Genomic DNA, 21010 nt, shown 5'->3' with positions numbered 1-21010 from the left:
GCAATTGAGTCAACCAAACACTTTCACAAGTGGCCAGCATTGCAGCTCTATATTCCGCTTCTATAGATGAGAGTGCTACAGTAGGTTGTTTCTTACTTGCCCATGATACAACTCATGTGCCCAAACTGAAACAGAATCCGGATGTTGAGCGGCGCGTGGATGGATCTCCGGCCCAGTCTGCATCTCAATAACCTGAAAGCTTGATTGGAATCCCGCATTTGTAGAAGACTCCTTCATTGATCGTTCCCTTTACATATCTTAAGATATGTTTGATAGCTTCCATATGAGATTTTCTTGGGTTTTGAATGAATTGGCTCACGATTCCTACTGCACAAGCCAAATCTGGACGAGTAATTGTTAAATAGATAAGGCTACCAACAATCTCTCGGTACAAATGTGGATCATCTATGAGTGCTGCTTCATCTTTTGTCAATTTGTGATTCACTTGGTGTTGACACTGGATTGGAATCCAACATTCCAAACTTCACAAGCAGATCTAAAGCGAATTTCTTTTGCATGACTAAAATGCCATGATCATCTCATACTACTTCAATTCCAAGGAAGAATTGAAGCTCCCCCAAGTCTCTTTCATCTCAAAACTTTCAGAGAGATCATTCTTTACTTCGACAATTTTAGAATTACCCCCCAAAATAATGAAATCATCAACATATCTGGCACATATTGACAATGATTGTGGAGAATTGTTGATAAAAATGCAAGAATCAGCATGTGAGGCAATGAATCCATGGGAGTAAAAGAATTCATTGACCTTAGCAAACAAGGCTCTTGGAGCTTGTTTCAGTCCTTACAGCTCTTTTGAGAGTTTGCAAACATAACTTGGCTTTTCATGATCTTTGAATCCTTCTACTTGATCCATATAAATTTCTTTGTCAATTTCTCCATTTAAGAATGCATTTTTCACGTCCATTTGATGCAGTTTCCATCCTTTTTCAGCTGTGATTGACATGATAACTCGAATGTTTGTGATTTTGGCAACAGGGCTGAATGTCTCATCATAGTCATCACCATAGGTCCGAGAGAATCCTCTTGCACTAATCAGTAGTCCCAAAGTTATTCCCTTTTTTTTGTGCTGTGATTCAGTTTCAGCTTGGCTAACTTTCCATGTATAGTTTAGGTTGAGCACTTCTGTTTCTTGATGAAAAAATGCATCCCCTTGACACACTCTAAACATAAGATATTGTACTGAGAAATGAGTCTCATTAGGATTATTTTATTAGGATTGAGTTCTACGCTAGTCTTCTGCACTGACACCAGGCAGTAATTTTTTTTTTTGGGTCGGTAAGCTGGGATTGAACCTCCGATCTCAAGGTCAAATAACAAAGCCTTTACCAATTTAGCTAGAGGCTCAACCCCAACACCGGGCATTATTTGCTTCTTTGTTTTGTCCTTTTGACCTTCTTTGTTTATCATATATCAAAAATGATCAATGGTGCTACTTTGATCTTTGGTAACAGAACCGTCTTCTCTACAATTCCTGCGTAGAGAAACTTTTACATAAAATTTATCAAGCAATTTGGCTAATCTTACCTTTATTTCTTGTGCTTGAACCAAACAATCACCATCATAATGTCATCCTTGACCTCAGCCATTATGATCTCGAACTCAAACTTCACATGTTAGAGCCTCTAGTTGATGATAAGGGTTGATGCTGTTGACTGACGTGTCCTGCATCATTCGACTTCCCCTGGACACCATCTTCATTCCCCAACATAGTTATCAATCTTGTTTCGTAACAGATTAAACATTTTGTACCAGTAGTAAAACTGATACAGAAACCTTGAACGAAATGACTCAGTCAAAAATTCGTTCTATAACGGTTTGTTTCGCATCGTCTGAAATCGTTTAAAAAAAAAACTAAACTAAAAATGCCCTCCCACTTCTAAAAGAAATTTATCAAGGAATTTGGATAATCTTACCTTTATTTGTTTTGTAACGGATAATACATTCTGTATGAGTAGCAAAACAATCTTGTTTCGTAACGGAGAAAACATTTTGCACAAATAGGAAACCCGGTACAGAAACCAGGAACGAAATGTCTCGGTCAAAAATTTGTTCTATACCGGTCTGTTTCGTTTTATCTGAAATTGGTTTTTTTTTATTTTAAAAATGTCCTCCAGCAGCTCTTTTTTGTATTTTTACCTTTTGACCTTTTGACTATTTTATAGTCGTTTGAAGACTATTTTAAGCCGACCCCAACTAGTTTGGGACAAAGGCTTAGTTGAGTTGAGTTAAGTTGAAGAATATTTTGTGCCTTTTCTACCTCCCCAAAGAAATGAGGGCTATAAGAACCCATCAAATCTTCCATTTTCTTCACTTCTTCAACAGTACTATCATCCTCAAATCTTTATATTGTCATCATATTAAGTTTATTTGCATTCTTTTTTGTGTTTCTTCTACTTCCAAGGGGCATTTCTTCTACTTGCAAAAGGTATTTTTCTACTTCCAAAGGATTCTAATTCGAATTCTACATGAAGGTAAGACTTCAAAGTGGAGTATTATTAGCTAAGAAAGGTATTTTTCCATCGTAATCATGCAATGGAGGTATCATGCCCCTTCTGTAGCATTGTATCGAATGATATATATTTTCGTTTCTTATGATAGAAGACATCAAGTAAAAAACAAAATATTGACAGACATCAATCATCAGACTTTATTAAACTAAGAAGGAATATGGGTGATCCCGTTAACTATAACAAAATACCTCAGAACCGTTGAGGGTTGGATCATAAAATTAAGTACAAAATGCTAAAAAGAAAGTCACTTGTACACTCTTAAAAGACATTGGGCCCCATTTCAGCCTCGTGTAGGTGAACAGATCTGTTGATCTGAACAGAGCCATACGTATGGCCAAATGCTGTTAAGAACGCCTTGACTGGATGATCCTAGGCCCTTGATCCATCAGCCTCATTTAGGGTTCCGCAACGAAAAGTTAAACCATTGATTTTTGTACTCCATCTTACACATGGGATGTCCATTCGGGATAGGACCAAGACCATTTGGATCACCTAATGATGCTCTACAAGATCAATGGCCTCGATTTCACATACATGTCCACCTGTGGGGCCCAAAGATTGCCTTTTAGCAATGTAGTTACATTATAAACTGACACCTACAGACTCCGGAACAATCTATCTCCAAATCTAGATATAAATGAAAAATACACAACAACTGCAAGAATATGATTTTTTTTTTTTTTTGTTTTGAAAATGGTAGCCAATAACTGCAAGAATATGATGATATACTCATAGGGAAACTCTGTTAGCATGTACAGTCATCCATGACGTGTAATTTTTATCAATGAAAAGGTCCAATGATTTAATCCTCACTTTTACTGAACATCCTTTGATATCAGCTGCCTTCTTCACAACAGACGATTTAGAGATTCCATCCACAAATGTCTGACTCCTAAAATATGCAGCATTGCTATGTATGGAAGTTCCACTCAGTGGAGAACTATTTTGGTCCTTAAATGACTTGCAGAAGCGTCGGCCATAGTAACATCCAGATCAGAGGGAGTGGTTGGGCCAGTTTCTTTTGCTGAAACTTTCTCAGCAGTGTGTTCCAAAGAAGCCACTTTATTTTGTAGAACCCAGTCATGAACTTGTGCAGCCGGAACAGGGACGGCGGGCATGTCTGGATCTAAATTTGCAAAAAAGGGGTGCAGCCTGGCTCAACGGATTTCTTTCAGATCCATTTTCACCAAATTGAATGAGAAATCCAAGGTGCTCAAACCTTTCCAAGGTCAAAACCTACACAAAACACCAGAGTTAGTAACTCAAAATAAATGTATAACTGCATTAGAAGTCTGAATTTAAAACCACATTATGCTAGAGATCAAGGCAAAATGGGGAAAAAGTTAGGACCCTAATTTTACCAACCAGAGATTCATCTTCATTGCCTTCCAAAGGTTCTGCCAAAAGAGCAAGTATGTTTGCCAAGTGCTTCTGTAAATAGGATAACTGATGAGCCTCTTCATCGGCTTGTGATGGCATAAACCTACGACTGTTGCTGTGCACAAACTGCAAATCAAAGGGAGGCCATGTTTATATTAGGGTTAAAAGCACCCAATGAACTCGACAATAACCCAAGTCTCCTGATGAAATATGAAATTACCATTATTACTAAACATTGCAGGTTTGTAGGAAAAATCAGTTCCAAATGATTACAAAATCAAGTCACAATAACAATTAATTCCAAACATCGCTGTTGACTGCTGATTTTGCATTTTTTCTACTGTATCTGTTCTTCCTTTCTGCTTTCCATAAGTAAAATATGAAATATGAAATATGAAATATGAAATATAAAATATAAAATATGAAATATGAAATTAATGGCACCTCATCGCCTTTAAAAATGCCTTCACTCTCATCTGTCCCAAGTTTCCCAAAGTCCTCTGTCAAAATACAACTCGATGTCATTGGGTTCCACACAACTGTCTTCTCTTTTGGGTGCCTTCCATTTAAGAGCTGATCTCTGAATAGAACATCAATCTACTTAATAGAAGCACCTACTCGAACCTATGGGTTGTAATGTTTGTATCCCAGCAATTGGGCTGTCATATGTTTTGCAGTATGAGAGTATAATTATGAGATGCCCACTCAGATTGGCAGATTAGATTAGGAGGGCAATAAGAATCTTAAATAATACTTTGTAATGGTATTCAGGTCTGACAATTTTAGTCATAAATAATAATAGAAATTAAGTTCTATAATACACGAGTTACGTGCATATGAGATACTGAACAAGAATATAATACACGAGTTACGTGCATATGAGATACTGAACAAGAATATAATACAAGAGTTACGTGCATTTGAGATACTGAACAAGAAAATTTTGTCCGAATTAAGAGCCTAGAGGGTGGCACAACACGATCGAGTATTGATTGAGACACAATCGTGAGTCAAAGGAGTTTTGATTGATTTTGCAAGACCCTGCCCATGTACTAATATGACCCAAAACTGTCCGAATTCAACCCAGATTTAGGCTATTAAGCTAAGATCAAGTCTCACCCACTGACATATTGTCCCTAATCGGCATTCTATTTTTTATTCCACAACATTCTGGCATTTTATTCAAAATAAATAAATAAATGGAAATAAGGAGTGAAATATAATAATGCTTAAAAGAGAAAATTATTGGAGTCTATTTTCCATCCTAATAGGTGATTTTTTGTTTAATGTTGGTTGGAATGAAATTTTTATTGGATTGAATTTTTTATTTGATGGATGAGATTCATGACATAGTGGGGGCATAGATTTATTTCATATCGTCATGTCAGAAGGACGGCAAATGGCGAGCCTGATGCTTTGGCTCGTGCGAGGGTGACTGGACCCAATTTGGAGACTTTTGACTCTCATCCCCTCGAGGCTGTAGCGGTTTAATTATTGATGTTCCCTTCCCTTATTTCTGTTTTTTCCTTCCATCATCTGACTATTTCATCTCGTTCTATGTTTTTTTATGTCTAATATTGGGAAATGAATTCAACACAAACATGTTTTGATACAAGATGCTCATGTTTCTCGTCTTTTATATATTTAAAGAGCTGTAAAAAGGTTTTTACTGTCCCCAAAAAGCACCTGCTGACAATTAAATGCTAAAAGACAAGATACATGAGCGTCTTGTATCAAAACATGGTTGTGTCCCTCAATACAACTTTAACACTTTTTGACGTCAAATCACGCTATAAGGGGAGTGTGCAAGTAATGCAGGGAGTGAAAATATCATCTTCCCAATATAATTCCTTCATCATTCAAGAAAAAGAGATGATAAATTCACCCCCTGTAGGAATTGCTGCCCGCGAATTTCGTCAAAAAGTGTAAAAAAAACGAGGGTATGCGGCAGAGTTTAACGCTCTTTGACGTCAATTCACTCTAAAGTAGGCGAATTATCCTATGCGAATTTATATAAATGAGTTACACTTGAGGAAGACGCAAACGCGTCTTCATAGCATTCTTGAAATATAACAGATCTTAGCATATGTGTTTTTAAACACTCTTCTCATATCGGTGCCAGAAACTGAAAACGGAAAACGAGTGAGCTCAAAAGGTACCACCATTTCTGCATTTTTTCGTGCCTCCGATTTGCTTGGATTTCATAATTCTTGATTTCTTAGATTCGCATCATTTAATTGATAGAGTAAATCTCTTAAACCTATCTAATTAGAAATTCGATCTCTGAATTTGAAGTTAAAACTCTGCATTTTAGTTACTCGTAAGGAAACCCTAGCTAATAAAAGTTAGAGATTTGAAGGTTTTATGAATGATCTCATCTTTAACTTTCCTATAATTTGGGGGTTCTTTTCTTTTTAGGCATTTTAGGCCATTTTAATAAATGGGTGCTTTCCATTTTATTGAATTGTGTTGTTTTTCTTCGGATTTGATCTGATCTTTATGGACTCTGAAATGTGATCTATCTCTGTGTTGTTATATTCATTTTCAGTTTTGTTTAGAAATTACCTTTAACTAGTCTTTATTTTCTAATTCCTTAATTGGAAATTTTGATTATATTTTACAATCTAATTGTATGCTTCAAATATGTGGTAATTGGGCATGGAAAAAATGGATTGAAGCTGGCTGCACCGGAGATGACGCTTCCTCAGATTGCGCTACTTGGGGCGGGTATCTTTGTCCGCACGCAGTATATTCCTAGGCTAAGAGAGATAGCTGATATTGTAGTTATTAAGACAATTTGGAGCCGTAGTGAGGTATGTTTTATTATTGTACTTAATGGTTCTGATATTATTTAGTAAATTTGATGAGCTTCAAACAAAGGAGTCATTTCTCTATTAGAATGGATGTAGAATTTCCAACACTAGTAATTATCAAATAGCTTATCGAAATTCTAACACAAATGGTAATGCTTTCTCTGAAGTCATGTAATTATGAAACTCAGAGTGATAAAATGTTCAAATTTAATAAAGACTGTTTTTCCATCAGAGCCTAAGTTATTATAAGCATCGTATTTGTCTGAGATCGGAATCCAGAAGTCACGAGTGTGCCCAGCAGCCTATTTCCTTTTGCCAATGTTTAGGAATGAATGCAACTTGCCTTGAGAGTAGAGTTAGCCAACTTTTGTACAAAAAGAAACAACATTTCTACTAGGTTATGCATCAACACCTTATAACCACATTATTCACTTGCTATCAGTTTGTTGCTTAATCTTTTGTTCAATTTTGTAGTTAAATGCCTTAAATTTTATTTTCACTTGTCATTTATCTAGGAATCTGCCAGAACGGCCATGGAACTTGCACGTGAGTTTTCCCCTAACATAGAATGTAAGTGGGGTGACACGGGTCTTGATGACATTATTCAAGATAAGTCAATACACGGAGTTGCAATTGTTCTTGCAGGGCAAATTCAGGTTTGATCACCTCTAGTAATTCCACAGTTGCTACATTTTTTTATTCCTTTGAAGTTTTCCTATTCTTCATTTCTTAGGTCTATCATGATGAACTATCTTTTTTAGCTTTGTACACATTGCATGGTGTAATCACCCTCCAAAGATAAGAGAACCATTCTTTTCAAGTAATCATCTCCTGTTTCACAAGGGCTTTTTTCATATTACCTGCAGTATCACATCTTACTTTCAACTTGAGCACTGATGAACTTTTAAGATGATACAATTTATCAAATACATGACCCCCATAGGATGCTCACAAATATGGCACAGATTGGATGTCATACATAGATCCAATATTTAAACTTCAGGTTACATACAAAATGAGCAGAAATAATACCTCTCAGCTGGCATTAGAAATCTGGTTTTGTAAAACCCTTTAGTCCTTCGGGGCTATGTCATCCACTAAAAGTTGGACTGATAAAGAAGGACGGACAGTCCGTCGAGTACTACGTCAAAAGCAAAATCATAATTTTTTGAAATTTTCCTTTCTACTTTCCTACCTATTCATTATATCTGTTGAATTTTGATGGGCTCCACAATAGGAAGAATTTCCCTCCTAACACATCAACTTATGTGTGCAGGTTGATACTTCACTTAGGATGCTAAGGGCTGGGAAGCATGTCCTTCAAGGTATTTTTAACAACATTCAAAAAGAAGGCTGATGTTGCCACCTTCTTGTTCTCAAGGCAGTTCATTCCGTAAACTTCTTCAGGTTCAGATAGGTCTGCATCTGGAATGTTCTGAACTGAAAAGAAAAATTCTCCTTCAAAATAGTGTTCTTATTATAGTTCAAGGAATTTGACCTTAAAACCATTTAGTGATGATACGGCTATCTAGGCTTATAGTTGCATGCATAAAACTGCTATTCTTGGTTGCTGCCATAAGAAAAGTTTGTGCTGCATTATTTCTTTCCCCTGTAGAAGTAACCAATGCGACTCTAATTTGTATTTGTCTACTGTATTGCCTGATTGACGTGATGGATCTGAAGAGAAACCAGCTGCTGGCTGTAAGTTACATACTTACATTCAATTTTCATTTTGCTTTATTACACGCCTTTGAAGCCATGGTTTTAAATTTCAACTGAAATCCTAAATTTCTGGCCGAAATCAACAAACCCCAAAGTTTCGTTAAAATGCTTTTTTTTTTTTAAAATTCCAAGATTTCGGCCGAAATTTCGTTACAAAAATGAAATTTGATTTTTTTTTACCAAAATTTGGTATTTCAGCCGAATGGTTTCGGCTTTTTTTTATGAAATTTTGGTATTTCGGCCGAAATTTTGGTTTCGGCTGAGTCCGAAACTGAAACTGAAATTTAAATCCATGTCTGAAGCTTAAATTTAATAAAAAAAGGGGCTAATGGATATCATGGATTAAACCGTTTGTGTTGGTTAATTATATAGCTGTTAGTGAGGCAGAAAATGCACTGTCATGCTACAATTCATTTTGCACCAATGTCCCTCGCCAACCAATCTGGGCCGTCGGAGAAAACTATCGGTTTGAGCCTGCTTTTGTGGAGGTACAATATATTTGGTTCTGTTTATTTCGTGTTATAGTTCATCTCAGCTTTGTTGCTTTCATAATGAACCATCAGTTCATTTCTGAATCCCACAGTCCAGGAAACTTATGGATGACATTGGTGATATGATGAGTGTCCAACTCATTGTTGAAGCGTCAATGAACAGTTCAAATCCTTACTTCGCAAGCTCTTGGAGACGAAATTTCACAGTAAGTGGTTTGTCCAATAGTAGAATTGAGTATTATGTATTGTTGTCTGGATGGTCGTGAAAGTTGGCAGATCTGCTGTTGTTATTTGCATATTGTTAACTTACCAACTTTTTTTTTTGAAATGGCAATATATATTGAAAAAGGAAACTGAGAAGGTCACCAGAAATACAAAAGGGAAAAACAACAAAGGACGGCAAAAAATACAAAGGAAAACAGAGCCGAAACTTCTCACGGGGGAATAAAATCAAACCACTCCAACCCCTCTTTGTGTACTCCAGATCGAGCAAGAGAATCCGCTTCACCATTTGCTTCACGTCGAACATGCTTAAAAACCATGGACGCCCCTGAAATGAGATCAGAAATTTCCTCAAAGTAACTAAGGAATCTCCACGGGGGAACCACTTTCCCTGATAACCAACTAATAACATTTGAAGAATCCCCTTCCACAATCACCCTGTCATAAGCTTCAGCACTCAGTTGCTTTATTCCCTGATATGCCGCCCGAACTTCAGCTTCAGATGAGTCACTCCTTCCAATGGGACCTGCAAAAGCCCACGAAACCACCCCTCGAGAATACCGACATAGTCCTCGAACCCCAGCTGGGCCCGGATTACCCAAGCAGGACCCATCAAAATTTAATTTACTGAAACCTTCAGGAAGAGCTTCCCATTTTTTACTTCTCTTCTCTCGCCTCAATCCTTCAGCGCACACAATGCTCCACCCCTCCCACAGATCGAATGCTGATATAAATTTGAACAGAGGGATGTTCTTCACCTAATAAATAACCATGGTGATAATTTTGTTAAATAGCCAATACGATGACTTAGCTACTCCTTCGAAAACTCTTTGATTTCTTTCCTTCCATATGACCCACCACAAAGCAATTAAACATAATCTCCACAGCACCTTTCCTTTCTTTTTCCAGGGCGCGAAATCCCAACTCGAGAATAGATCTGCTAGAGACTTTGGAAAGACCCATAAAATACCAAACTTTTCCAGAATGAAACCCCACACCTCCCTTGTTACCTTGCAATGGATGAAAAGGTGATCAATCGATTCTCCATCTTCCAAACAAAGCGAACAATGGTCCACCAGGCACATACCCCTTTTTCTTAGAAACTCTATGGTCTGGATCCTCCCATTACACACGGCCCAGCTGAAGAAAGATACCGATGGGGGGCCATGAAACTTCCAAACCTCAGCAGAGATATGTGATCCAATAGCAGGGAGCAACTGGCAGTAAAATGATTTCACGGAAAAAAACCCAGATGAATCCCATTTCCATATCCTTTTATCCAGACCATTTTTTTTATATAACGCCCCTCAAGGAGATTAAGCATTTGAATGATGAACTGTAGTTCTCTCTCAAAGAAATTTCTTCTGAAAGAAGGATTCCAAACCACCGTATTGTTAATTCTCTCGAAGCAATCACACACCATCACATCTTTGTCCAAAGCCACCAAGAACAAAACGGGAAAAAGCACCGCCAGCGGAACAACAGAGCACCATGGATCCAACCAAATCTTTATACGATCTCCTTTATATACTTTAAACTGAATCCCAACCTCAAAGCTTTGCTTGAACCTCAAAATATTACGCCAAATGGTCCCTCCTTTCTTTCCATATTTATCATCTGAACACCAGTCACCATGTAGGAAACCATACTTACTCCCAATGATTTTTACCCATAAAGAAGAATGTTCCACACCAATACGCCACAACCATTTCCCCAAGAGAGCACGATTGAACTCTTTCAATCTCCGGATCCCTAACCCTCCATTCTTTATAGGGACACAAACCTTATCCCATTTTACTAACGGAATGCCTCCTTTATTGCTTGACCCACGCCACAAAAATCTTCGTTGAATCTGTTCAATTCTCAAGACGACACTCATCGGACAGTTAAATAGAGACAGATAGTAAACAGGTACATTAGCCAAAACCGCTTTGACTAAAACTAGTCTACCACCCTTCGAAACAAGGTTTCTTTTCCAGGTTTCCAGCCGTCGCTCTATTCTTTCTACAATAGGGGTCCAGAGCTCTTTTCTCGATTTTCCAACCCCCAAAGGGAGCCCTAAATATGATGAAGGTAGAGATTCCAACCTGCAGCCCATCACATTGGCAAAAGCAAAAGCTTGTGAGGGAGGAACATTGATGGTAAACAAACTGGATTTCTGAAAATTTGTTCTTTGACCCGTAATCAGCTCATAGCATCCTAGCGCAGCCTTCAAATTTAAAATCTTTGTCCTATCAGGTGCACAGAACAGAATGGTGTCGTCAGCAAATTGCAAAAGCGACACTTCCACTCTATCACTACCAATGATAAAGCCCTCAAACAGCCCCTTACGACTTCCTTTCACCATTAAACGATTGAGAGTTTCCTCCATAATCACGAAGAGAAAGGGGGAGAGAGGATCTCCTTGTCTTAACCCTCTGGAAGACTTGAAGAAACCTTTTGGCGACCCATTTACCAGCACGGAAAACCATGCTGAGGAGATGCAGCTCCTCACCCAACCTCTCCACCTGTTTCCGAATCCCATCCTCCCCAACAAGTAATCCAGACAATCCCAATCCACTCTATCATAGGCTTTTTCCATGTCTAGCTTACACAACACACCCCCATATCCAGAATTTGCCTCTTACTAACAAAAGCATTCTGACTATCTGAAACTACGAAAGGAAGCACTACTTTGATACGGTCAGCTAGCACCTTGGCCAAAACCTTGTACAAACATCCAACCAGGCTGATCGGACGAAAATCAGATACCTTAGAAGCTCCTTTTAACCTTAGGAATTAAGGATAAAAATGTAGCCCCTGTACCCCTATCGAGTGCCATTCCATCATAAAACTCCTTGAAGAAACGAAGGATATCACTTTTCACCGCTGGCCAACACGCTTGAAAAAAGCCTAAATAGAAGCCATCCGGGCCAGGTGCTTTATCTTTAGAGATCGAGGACAAACCTTTCTCAATTTCTTCTTCCCCAAGTGGTTGTTCCAATTTCGTGCTTGCCTCCAAATTCAGACTATTGAACTCCACTCCCTCAGGAATAGGACGTAAACTCCCATCTGAAGCATATAATGAATCATAGAACTCAACATTAGCCGAAGAAACCTTTTCCTTAGAAGTCAAAAGAATACCATTCACTGAGATAGACTCGATCCTATTCGCTCTTCTTCTAGCACTAGCCATTGCATGGAAGTAAGCTGTATTCTTATCTCCCTCCTCCAGCCATTGCACCCTGGACTTTTGTCTCCAAGATATCTCTTCCCGCAACAACAACCCTTTATGTTCCTGCTTTGCTTTCCCCAACTCTTCCCATTCTACGTCGGAACTTAACCCACACTCCTCCAGAGCTAACAATTCTTTTAACCAATTTTCCAGCCACCACTTCCTACCCTGATTCACATGATTTTGTTCCTTGGACTATTCTTTTAATTTATTCTTGACAAATCTGAGTTTTTTCCCAATCACCATATTTGCAGGACCCTCCACACTACACGAAGACCACCAATTTCCCAATCTGACCTCCAAGTTAGGATAATTAAGCCAAGCCAATTCGAATCTAAAAGGAGGAGGGCCCCACGACCCAAGACGCGAATCAAGGAAAATAGTTCCGAGACCGAATGCACCAGGGCTCTATTAAAGCTGTCAGGGACCAAGGCAAGCCATTCAGCATTAACAAGGAATCTATCAAGACGACTCCTGTTAGGACCCCTAGACCAAGTAAAAGAAGCTCCTGCTGAAGGAAGATCAATTAGCTCATATTTTGCAATAAAGTCCGCAAATGCTTGTATGTTTGCATTAGATCTCACACAACCCATTCTTTCTCCCACTTCTTTAACTTCATTGAAGTCCCCCCCCCCCCCCAATACACCAAGGCAAAGAACAAGACTCCCTAACCTTCTTCAATTCCTCCCAAAACAATCCTTTCTCAGCTCTAAGGACCGGCCCATAGACTCCTGAAAACAACCACATCGAATGGTCGTCCTCCTTTTTTAAGGCCACTGACAGAGAGAACCTACCCCTCCATTCATCTTGTTTTCTCCAAACATTTTCATTCCATGTTACTAAGATCCCACCAGAAGCTCCAGAAGATCCCACAAAAGAGAAATCCCATTCTGCCTGCACTCCCAAATCTCTGACAACTCCTCTATTTACAACCTCCATTTTTGTCTCCTGTAAACAAATAAGATCCGGTTTTAACTTTCTAACCAAGTCCTTCACTTGAATTCTCTTATCCTGATGGTTCAGGCCGCTAACTTTCCAAGAAAGAATCTTCATCACAAACCAGTTTTCACATACCGCTTCCCCCTCCTACCATTTGGGGTTCTTCTCTTCTGATCACTAGACTCCTCATCCACTTGCACTTCTCTATCGAAGTTTAAAGCCATCCTCAGCTTCTGTAATTCTCTAATTTTCCTCCTTGAAGACTCTCCAGTTCCCTTGCTCAGCGCCTCCTTATTCGCCGAATCTCTCATCTCAGCTGCTTGAATTTCAGAAATAAAATCTGCCTCGGGTCCAGCATAAATCAACCCCAATTCCTTGCTAACCTCCAGAGTATGACTCACAAAAACATCGACCTCCTCCTTTTGATAAATAACCCTTAGATTCTCACCCGGAGAGTCTTCAGATATCTCCAAAAAATCCATCATCGAAGCCCTCGCCGGAAAAGGGAGGTCAGGATGTGCACCCTTTGACAAATCCTGAGGCAATTGATTGGCTTCCACCTGACAAATTTTCTGATGTCTGGAGAAATTTCGGACCTTTTTTGGGGTACCTCTCCCAAAACCCATCACCTCCATATCATCCGATTGAAGATTTAACCGGAGCTTTGCTTCTACGGGCAGTGGAATAAAGGTACAATTGCGGAAGTTCTCCAGATCAAAATATACAAGATTATCCACTCTGATAACCAAATATGGCTTCCCTATTTCCCTGATATTCCAAGAAGCGCCGCATCCCACTATCGCAGCCACCCAAACCCCGCATCGCAGCCAACCACTAGATACGATCTGGTTAACCTGAGCACCGGCCTCCTTTAAAACTTCAACGGACAAACTCTGACCCCCTTGGAAGCTTCTCCCTTCGATTCCTTTTTCGATCGTCCTGAGGCTATCATCCTCCGCTAACTTCTCCAAAAGCTTAAGCTGTTGGAGAAAGGCGTTATTTATCTTTTATACTTTAACACTCCCCCGTACGTGTGGCCCACTTGGCAAACATGTGGCACATGTGGTCCAACTTTGGGCCGACCATCGCATGTGGATTTTTGCTATCCGGGAGGTTTGAACTCTAGACCTTTGGCTCTGATACCATGTTACGTTACCAACTTCTCCAAAAGCTCAAGCTATTGGAGAAAGGCGTTATTTATGTTTTATACTTTAACACATAGCTATTTCTGAGTTCGATATTAGGGTGCATATTTTCTATTTAGGTGATTATGAAGAGCGCTTCCGGCATGCTTCATTTTGATTAAGACTACGCTTCCAATTTAGGTGATTTTTTTTTCCCAAAAGAGTGTTTTCCCCTTTTCGTAATTGCAAAGGCACGTATTTAAAAAAACTCATTTTAAGTTTCAAACAAAACTTATGTGATTTTCTTTTCCAAAAACTGAACATGAATTCTAAGAGAATAAAACATCAAGCCTGTAAAACTATAAATCCCTAAAACATGTAATTCTAATCAGCCGTGAAGTCCTCTTTAGCTCTTACAACCCTAACCTACATCAATCCGTGCTCTCTAGCCTACTATAATCCTATCTCTTTTATACACTTCTCTATTTTTTATAACCCCTCAACTCCCACTTCTACTTCTCACATTTGCTTCTAACCGTGGAATCTGTGGTTGAGCCTTCAAAAGTTTGAGCAATCGCATCCAAATGAATGTCCAAAGCATGGAAGCACCCCTTCTTTTCTTGGTGTTACTTCATCAATGTCCAAGCTATTCCATACATTAATCAAAAGTTCCCATACCCATGGTCATAGGTGGGAACCACCTCCATCTGTCACTTCCACACTGGTCCTAGCAGCCATCAAAGCTCTGGCCGGGCCTTGCATTCAAATCACACCTTCCCATATGCTCTCACCATGAATTCAACCCAAATTTTGCAAGAGGTATTCATCACCTCCGAATTCAATGGTTCTCCATCTTTCTACGACAGAGTTGATGAGTAGGGTAGTTTTGGAGCTGATGAGTGCCATTATGCTTAAGCCCATCAAATCATTGTGCCTGAGGATGGAGGTGCTGAGGTGGCTTAGAATGACATACTCTACATGGAATCTTCAATGGGCATAACCCCTGACCCCAATATTAAGGATGCCTTGGAGGCCATGAACGAGATGCCGGACTGAATGAGAAAGTCATTTTGGTCATTTATGCCAAACTTAGCTTTACAGATCACCAAAGTCAGGAGAGAGCGGTCGTGGGAAAACTCTGGGAATTTGCATACTCCTTACTAAGCGTCTTGATTGAATACGGTCAATTCCACCAGCTTGCATAAAATGTAACTTTTTAGTTTATCACCAGAACGGTATTACACAGCCATGAGTGTGCACATTGATCATAGATCTCAACAAGATATGGAGATATTAGGGGTTGAGCTACAAAAGAAACCAAAGAAGAGTCAACATGTCAGGAGTCTATACGTCATGCATGCAAAAGTATCAACGGGATTTGGGTAGCTTCAATAACAAAAGGTCAAGTGAAACATACACTATGCTAAATTTTGGAATAATATTGTCGTAAAATATAAGTAAACATTTGAGGCACATTTTTTTTGAATCATGTATGCAATAGAGTCACAATCGATGCTAGCATTGGTTCTTCAGTTTTTTGTTCCAATTTTGTGCATGCTTAAGATTTAGATGTGCTGATTTCAGCTAGCAGTAGCATAGCAGACAAAAAATAGGAACATCAATATATACTGAAAGTTTACTATGAATAAGACAATCAATGAATTCTTGCAGACGTGAATGGCCCTAAGACAACCACTTGCAAAAATCTCAAAGCTGAAGACTTATATGATCAAATTATACTCCATTGGTTCAAGAATTTAGCAACTTAGTTTTTTTTTTTTTTTTAATGGCAATTTAGCAACGTAGTTATTTGAAGATTTATAGACTCGCTAGCTAAACCATTACATTTTTTCCAATGTATTTATCCCCTATATTCTATCAGGAATGTTCATGAATGAGTTAAAGTTTAAGTGGTTGTGAGCATCTTGGATTATGTTATACACCCTTCCACTCAGGGTGACTATAATTGGAAGTGCAACAGTTTCCCACGGTGGGATTAATTACTAAGGACTTCCTCATCATGTTTTCTCTGTTTTATCTTTGAGACGATCACCAATACAAAGCGGAGACTGAATCTAGGCTTCCATTTTGCAGGGAGGTTTCATTCTAGATATGGGAGTACACTTCATTGCAGGATTAAGGATGGTGAGCTCTCTCTCTCTCTCTCTCTCTCTCTCTCTCTCTCTCTCTCTCTCTCTCTCTCTCGCTCTCTCGCTCTCTCTCTCTCTCTCTCTCTCTCTCGCTCTCTCTCTCTCTCTCTCTCTCTCTCCTCTCTCTCTCTCCCTCCCTCCCTCCCTCCCTCCCTCCCTCCCTCTCTCTCTCTCTCCTCTCCCTCCCTCCCTCCCTCCCTCCCTCCCTCTCTCTCTCTCTCTCTCTCTCTCTCTCTCTCTCTCTCTCTCTCTCTCTCTCTCTCTCTCTCTCTCTCTCTCTCTCTCTCTCTCTCTCTCTCTCTCTCTCTCTCTCTCGAAAATTGACTTTTATTAATCATACGAGATACAAAACAGGGGACAAGATGTCCCGAACAATATATATCCCGCCCGAGTTACATAGTTAAAAAGACAGTTGACATTGATGTAAATATTAAAGGGCCACATCAACCATAATATTCCGGTACAGCATGAACAACCATTGATTCCAGCATTACTCCTTGCTCTCTTGTAACTGCCATGCGTCATTCTCAATTGCTTTGGACTAGTTAGTCTTGGCACTTATGATGGCATATCCACCCATGGGGTTTTGGGCTGATAGCTACCATTTTCTTTGACATATACACAAATCTCCAAGGGTTTTGCCATCAACATAAAAAGGTAAGACTCTGCATTTTTTTTTTTTTTTGGAATACTTGATCTAGTGTGACATCATCTGTATTGGCTTGCTAATGCTGGGACTTTATTTGAACAATAATTACCATTTCGTTATCATGAAGACATTATGAAAAGAGATGAAGTCCTTTTTTGTAGGGCATTAGTTGTCTCAATCTCTGTTGGTGGATTATAGGCATTTCTTTGAAAACTGTGCATTTGCATCTGTAAAGCACAACAAAAGAATAATTAATGTCATGATTTGTTTCTGTAGGGTTCAATAATGCAATGATCAGTAGGGTTCAAACTAGTTCGATTCGTTTGATCTCCTCTTTGATGCAGGGGGGAAAGGGTTTTCGATTCGTTCAAACCGCTTCACTTCTCCTTCCGTTTCTTTTTCCTTCTCACGAGAAGGTTTTCGAAGGCTTCTTCTAATGCAGAAGGGAAATGGGTTATTTCGAAATAAAGTCCTATTTTCATTTTTTTTGGTAGGTAAGCTAGGATCGAACCTCCGAACTTCAGGTTGAAGAACAAAGTCTTTACCATTGAGCTAGAGGCTCAATCCCTATTTTCTTTTTTACAAAACTTAATTAGGATAAATTACGTGAACCGTACAAATCGTATGATTTACGATCAAATCAAAAGGTTCAATTGAAAATCGCAAGATTCATACAAATTGAAATTCAATCCTGTGATTTAAATCGAAATCCATAATATTTGATTTGAATCATAAATTGTAAGGTTTTCAAAATAATAGATGCAGCAGCTTATATATTTATAGCTGAATTCCTTACTATCAAACTAATTCTGCATTTGATTAGTCTGACACCATGAGCTGATAGGTAAGATTGGTAAGCTTTTTACGTGTACACTGTTTTGTTTGACATCTTTTTGAACAATTCTCTTGTGTCGAATTTGATTTTTCCTGTCACACTAAAACAGATCATTGGGTGTGAGATTACTACAGTTTCTGCAATTTGCTCTCACGTGGATAAGACTTTGCCTCCACCAGATAACATCTGTGCTCTCCTGTAAGTTTCTAAAGAATGTAGTGAGTTTCCCAAGCAAAATTGCTTTGAGGCCATTACAAGCCCACTAGAAATGACATCTTGGACATTTCTTATGTGTAGTCAGCTGGAGAACGGTTGTGCAGGTGTGTTCGTAATGGCAGTGTCTTCTAGATCACCCAAGGTGCTAAAGTGATAAATTTTCCTCAAAACCCCATATTAATATGAAATTGGCACCCAGATAAAATTTATATGTGATTTTTCCACGACATAAGCTTCTAAAGTTGCACTTGTTGATCATCCTAAGGGTTTGGTGTTTTTAGACATACTGGAGAGTTGTTGGCTCAAAGGGTACATTGCAAGTTGATCGAGGGAACAAAGATGGGAAGCATGGCTACTCGGTAAAATTGATTTCAGCTGTTTATTAGTATTGCATTTTCATATGTATTGTTTTGTTCTACAGATAGGAATGAGTGAAACATCTATTTTTAATGTTGGAATGAAAATCATGTCTTTGCTTTAAGTAACAGTGAGTCTTACTGAGTTCTTGAAGGAGATGATATTTTTGTAGCAATCTCTTGTGATGTAACTGCAGGTATCATTTTATACGGCCGACGGTGATTCCCAAAGCTACTTCTATCCATTTTCCGGGGTGCACGACGAATTAAAAGCTTTCATTCATGACATTTCTCTGGCCACCCTTAAGGTAAGATAATGTTTTGAAATAAACGTGCATTTTTCATGTGGTCTGTCTGGATCTTTCCCATTCGAGTGAAAATTAAACTCATTGCTGACATTGTTATACAGTTATATATTGACATTAAAATATATGTGTACTTATATAATTTCATTTGAGTGTAAAATGCATTAAAAGGTCTTTTGGAAAATGGGTTGGCCTTGTCACAAGAACTTTGATTCATGGGGCCATATTTGTTTAAATGGAATTAATAGCCCCAAATTATCATTTACCAAAGTACGCTTACAAATTTTTTTTAATTTTTTTTTCTTTTTGTATTTTTCATGCGGCTTCTGTTAGCAAAGATTCTTTCACTGGCATTTGATTTGAATTGCGTTGAACAGGATGGAGCTAGTCATGAAGCTGAACCTCGCAGTTCCTTCATTGAAGGCGCCCGAGATGTGGCTGTTGTAGAAGCAATGCTTGAATCTGGTATGAAGCATGGAGCCCAAGTTCATGTAAAAAAATTCTGACCCTCTTTCCAAGAACCCCCCAGGTTGCGATATACACCCATTTTGTACTTCAAGAGTCCATATGTAGTGGATGTTAATTCCATCATCATCGGATCAAGAGTCCATCTTCTCAAATTTGTCTATGTTTTATTGTTTAATCATGAGTTTATTGTTGCCGTAGCAAATAAGAATGGGATTTGCTAGCGTGAAAGGCATTTCGTGGACGGTCTGCTTCATGCGATGATTATTATCAAAACATAGTTGTGCAGTATAGACAAATTTTTAACTTGACAAAAAACTTTAGGGCAGTGATAAATTCATCCCTTGAATACACCCCCTTTTAACAGAAAACGTTAAGTTTCAATGCTTTACACTTTTGGAGTTAACGCTTACTCCTCCCGCCGTTGCAGATATCCTAACAATTTCAATTAAGGGGGGCGTATTCTTCGTTCAAGGGGGTGAATTTATCACTGCCCAAAATTTAACGATAAGATTTCCGCAGAAAGCCATTTCACGGGTGACTTTTGCATGAGGAAATGGCTTTCCTTTCTTAAAAATAGTCACGAATAGAAATCAGCCAAAATCACTTAGGCCAAGAAGATTTAGATTTGGATTTCTCACATTTGCAGTTGAGATTTTGAACTGGATCAGATCGTTTAGATTTCCAAATCAGCTACAATAGTGAAAAAAATCCAATTTGCAAGTCTGTTCAGCAAGACAATAGTTGGAAATCAATATCTGTGGCAATTTCCTTCACCCTCACTGCTCCTCAACCTTGCTGCAGCAGCAGCAGCGATCTCTCTCTCTCTCTCTCTCTCTCAACATGAGCATGGGATGATTGATGTATTTTGTATCCAAAATTCAAATCCAGATCCAAATACAAATACACGAGGTATCCAAACGTGGCCTTAAGAAAAACACGTACTTTATAATGATTAATTGGAAAATTTTAACTGATAAAGGACTCATGACAATCCATAGGACGTATACGAGTCCCAAAAAATGTTTTTTTTTTCTGTCACGTTTGACTAGGGCTGCAACTCGAGCGGGGTTTTACCCGACCCGCATCGACCCGACCCGAAAGTAACCTGGGTCGGGTTCAGGTTTCATGGGTTTCGGGTCGAGCCGGGTTGAGCATTCAAAAGCCCGCATGAATCTCGGGTCGAGCCGGGTTTGAAGGGGCCCGACCCGAGTTACATAAGTTATAGTATGTACATTTTTTTCTATTGTTAGTTGCAAGTTAAAAGTGAAAACCCACGCACGCACTGTTATTGTATGTGAGTGTAATTTCTGCTTCTATGAGTTGAGTTGATTCAAGCGTTTGATTCAGCATTGTTTGATTGTAATTACAACATTGTTTGATTACGGCATTGTTTGATTCAAGTGTAATGTGAGTGTAATTACATCATTGTTTGATTCAAGTGTAATGTGAGTGTAATTTCTACTTCTATGAGTTGAGTTGCCTTGCCAAACAAGAATTTTCCTTAAAAAATTGCGTCAACGTGAAAAAACCCGACCCGACCCGAGATAATTCTCGGGTAGGGTTGGGTTCTCCAAAACCCGACCCGCCCGACC

General features: G+C 38.9%; 2 protein-coding genes across 3 annotated transcripts; one reads left to right on the top strand and one right to left on the bottom strand.

Moving 5' to 3' along the window:
- Nucleotides 1–2699: 2699 nt before the first annotated feature.
- On the bottom strand, nucleotides 2700–4609 carry LOC143860666 (uncharacterized). The gene is made up of 3 exons (XM_077371436.1): nucleotides 4359–4609; nucleotides 3900–4040; nucleotides 2700–3770 (listed from the first exon to the last, which is right to left on the bottom strand). Exons 1-3 carry the CDS (start codon nucleotides 4437–4439, stop codon nucleotides 3615–3617), a joined length of 378 nt encoding a protein of 125 aa, XP_077227551.1. The 5' UTR covers nucleotides 4440–4609; the 3' UTR covers nucleotides 2700–3614.
- A 1178-nt stretch (nucleotides 4610–5787) lies between these two features.
- On the top strand, nucleotides 5788–19639 carry LOC143849780 (NAD(P)-binding Rossmann-fold superfamily protein). Of its 2 annotated transcripts, none has more exons than XM_077358980.1 (13): nucleotides 5788–6069; nucleotides 6586–6727; nucleotides 7243–7383; nucleotides 8004–8052; nucleotides 8411–8428; nucleotides 8822–8937; nucleotides 9033–9146; nucleotides 16534–16584; nucleotides 18183–18271; nucleotides 18371–18431; nucleotides 18571–18648; nucleotides 18843–18953; nucleotides 19328–19639. In XM_077358980.1, the coding sequence occupies exons 2-13, from the start codon at nucleotides 6608–6610 to the stop codon at nucleotides 19454–19456; spliced, it is 1077 nt and encodes a 358-aa protein (XP_077215095.1). In that variant the 5' UTR covers nucleotides 5788–6069; nucleotides 6586–6607; the 3' UTR covers nucleotides 19457–19639. The 2 variants fall into 2 exon arrangements, with proteins under 2 accessions (XP_077215095.1, XP_077215086.1); XM_077358971.1 differs by having other exon boundaries at nucleotides 5790–6069; nucleotides 6593–6727.
- Nucleotides 19640–21010: the final 1371 nt, after the last annotated feature.

The sequence above is a fragment of the Tasmannia lanceolata genome, unplaced genomic scaffold (genome assembly GCF_043159265.1).
Source record: "Tasmannia lanceolata isolate RefF3 unplaced genomic scaffold, GAP_Taslan_0.1 ptg000003l, whole genome shotgun sequence".
In the NCBI taxonomy this organism is placed as follows: Eukaryota; Viridiplantae; Streptophyta; class Magnoliopsida; order Canellales; family Winteraceae; genus Tasmannia; species Tasmannia lanceolata.
Note: the sequence above shows the minus strand (reverse complement) of the source record. Positions and strands in the feature narration are given on the sequence as shown.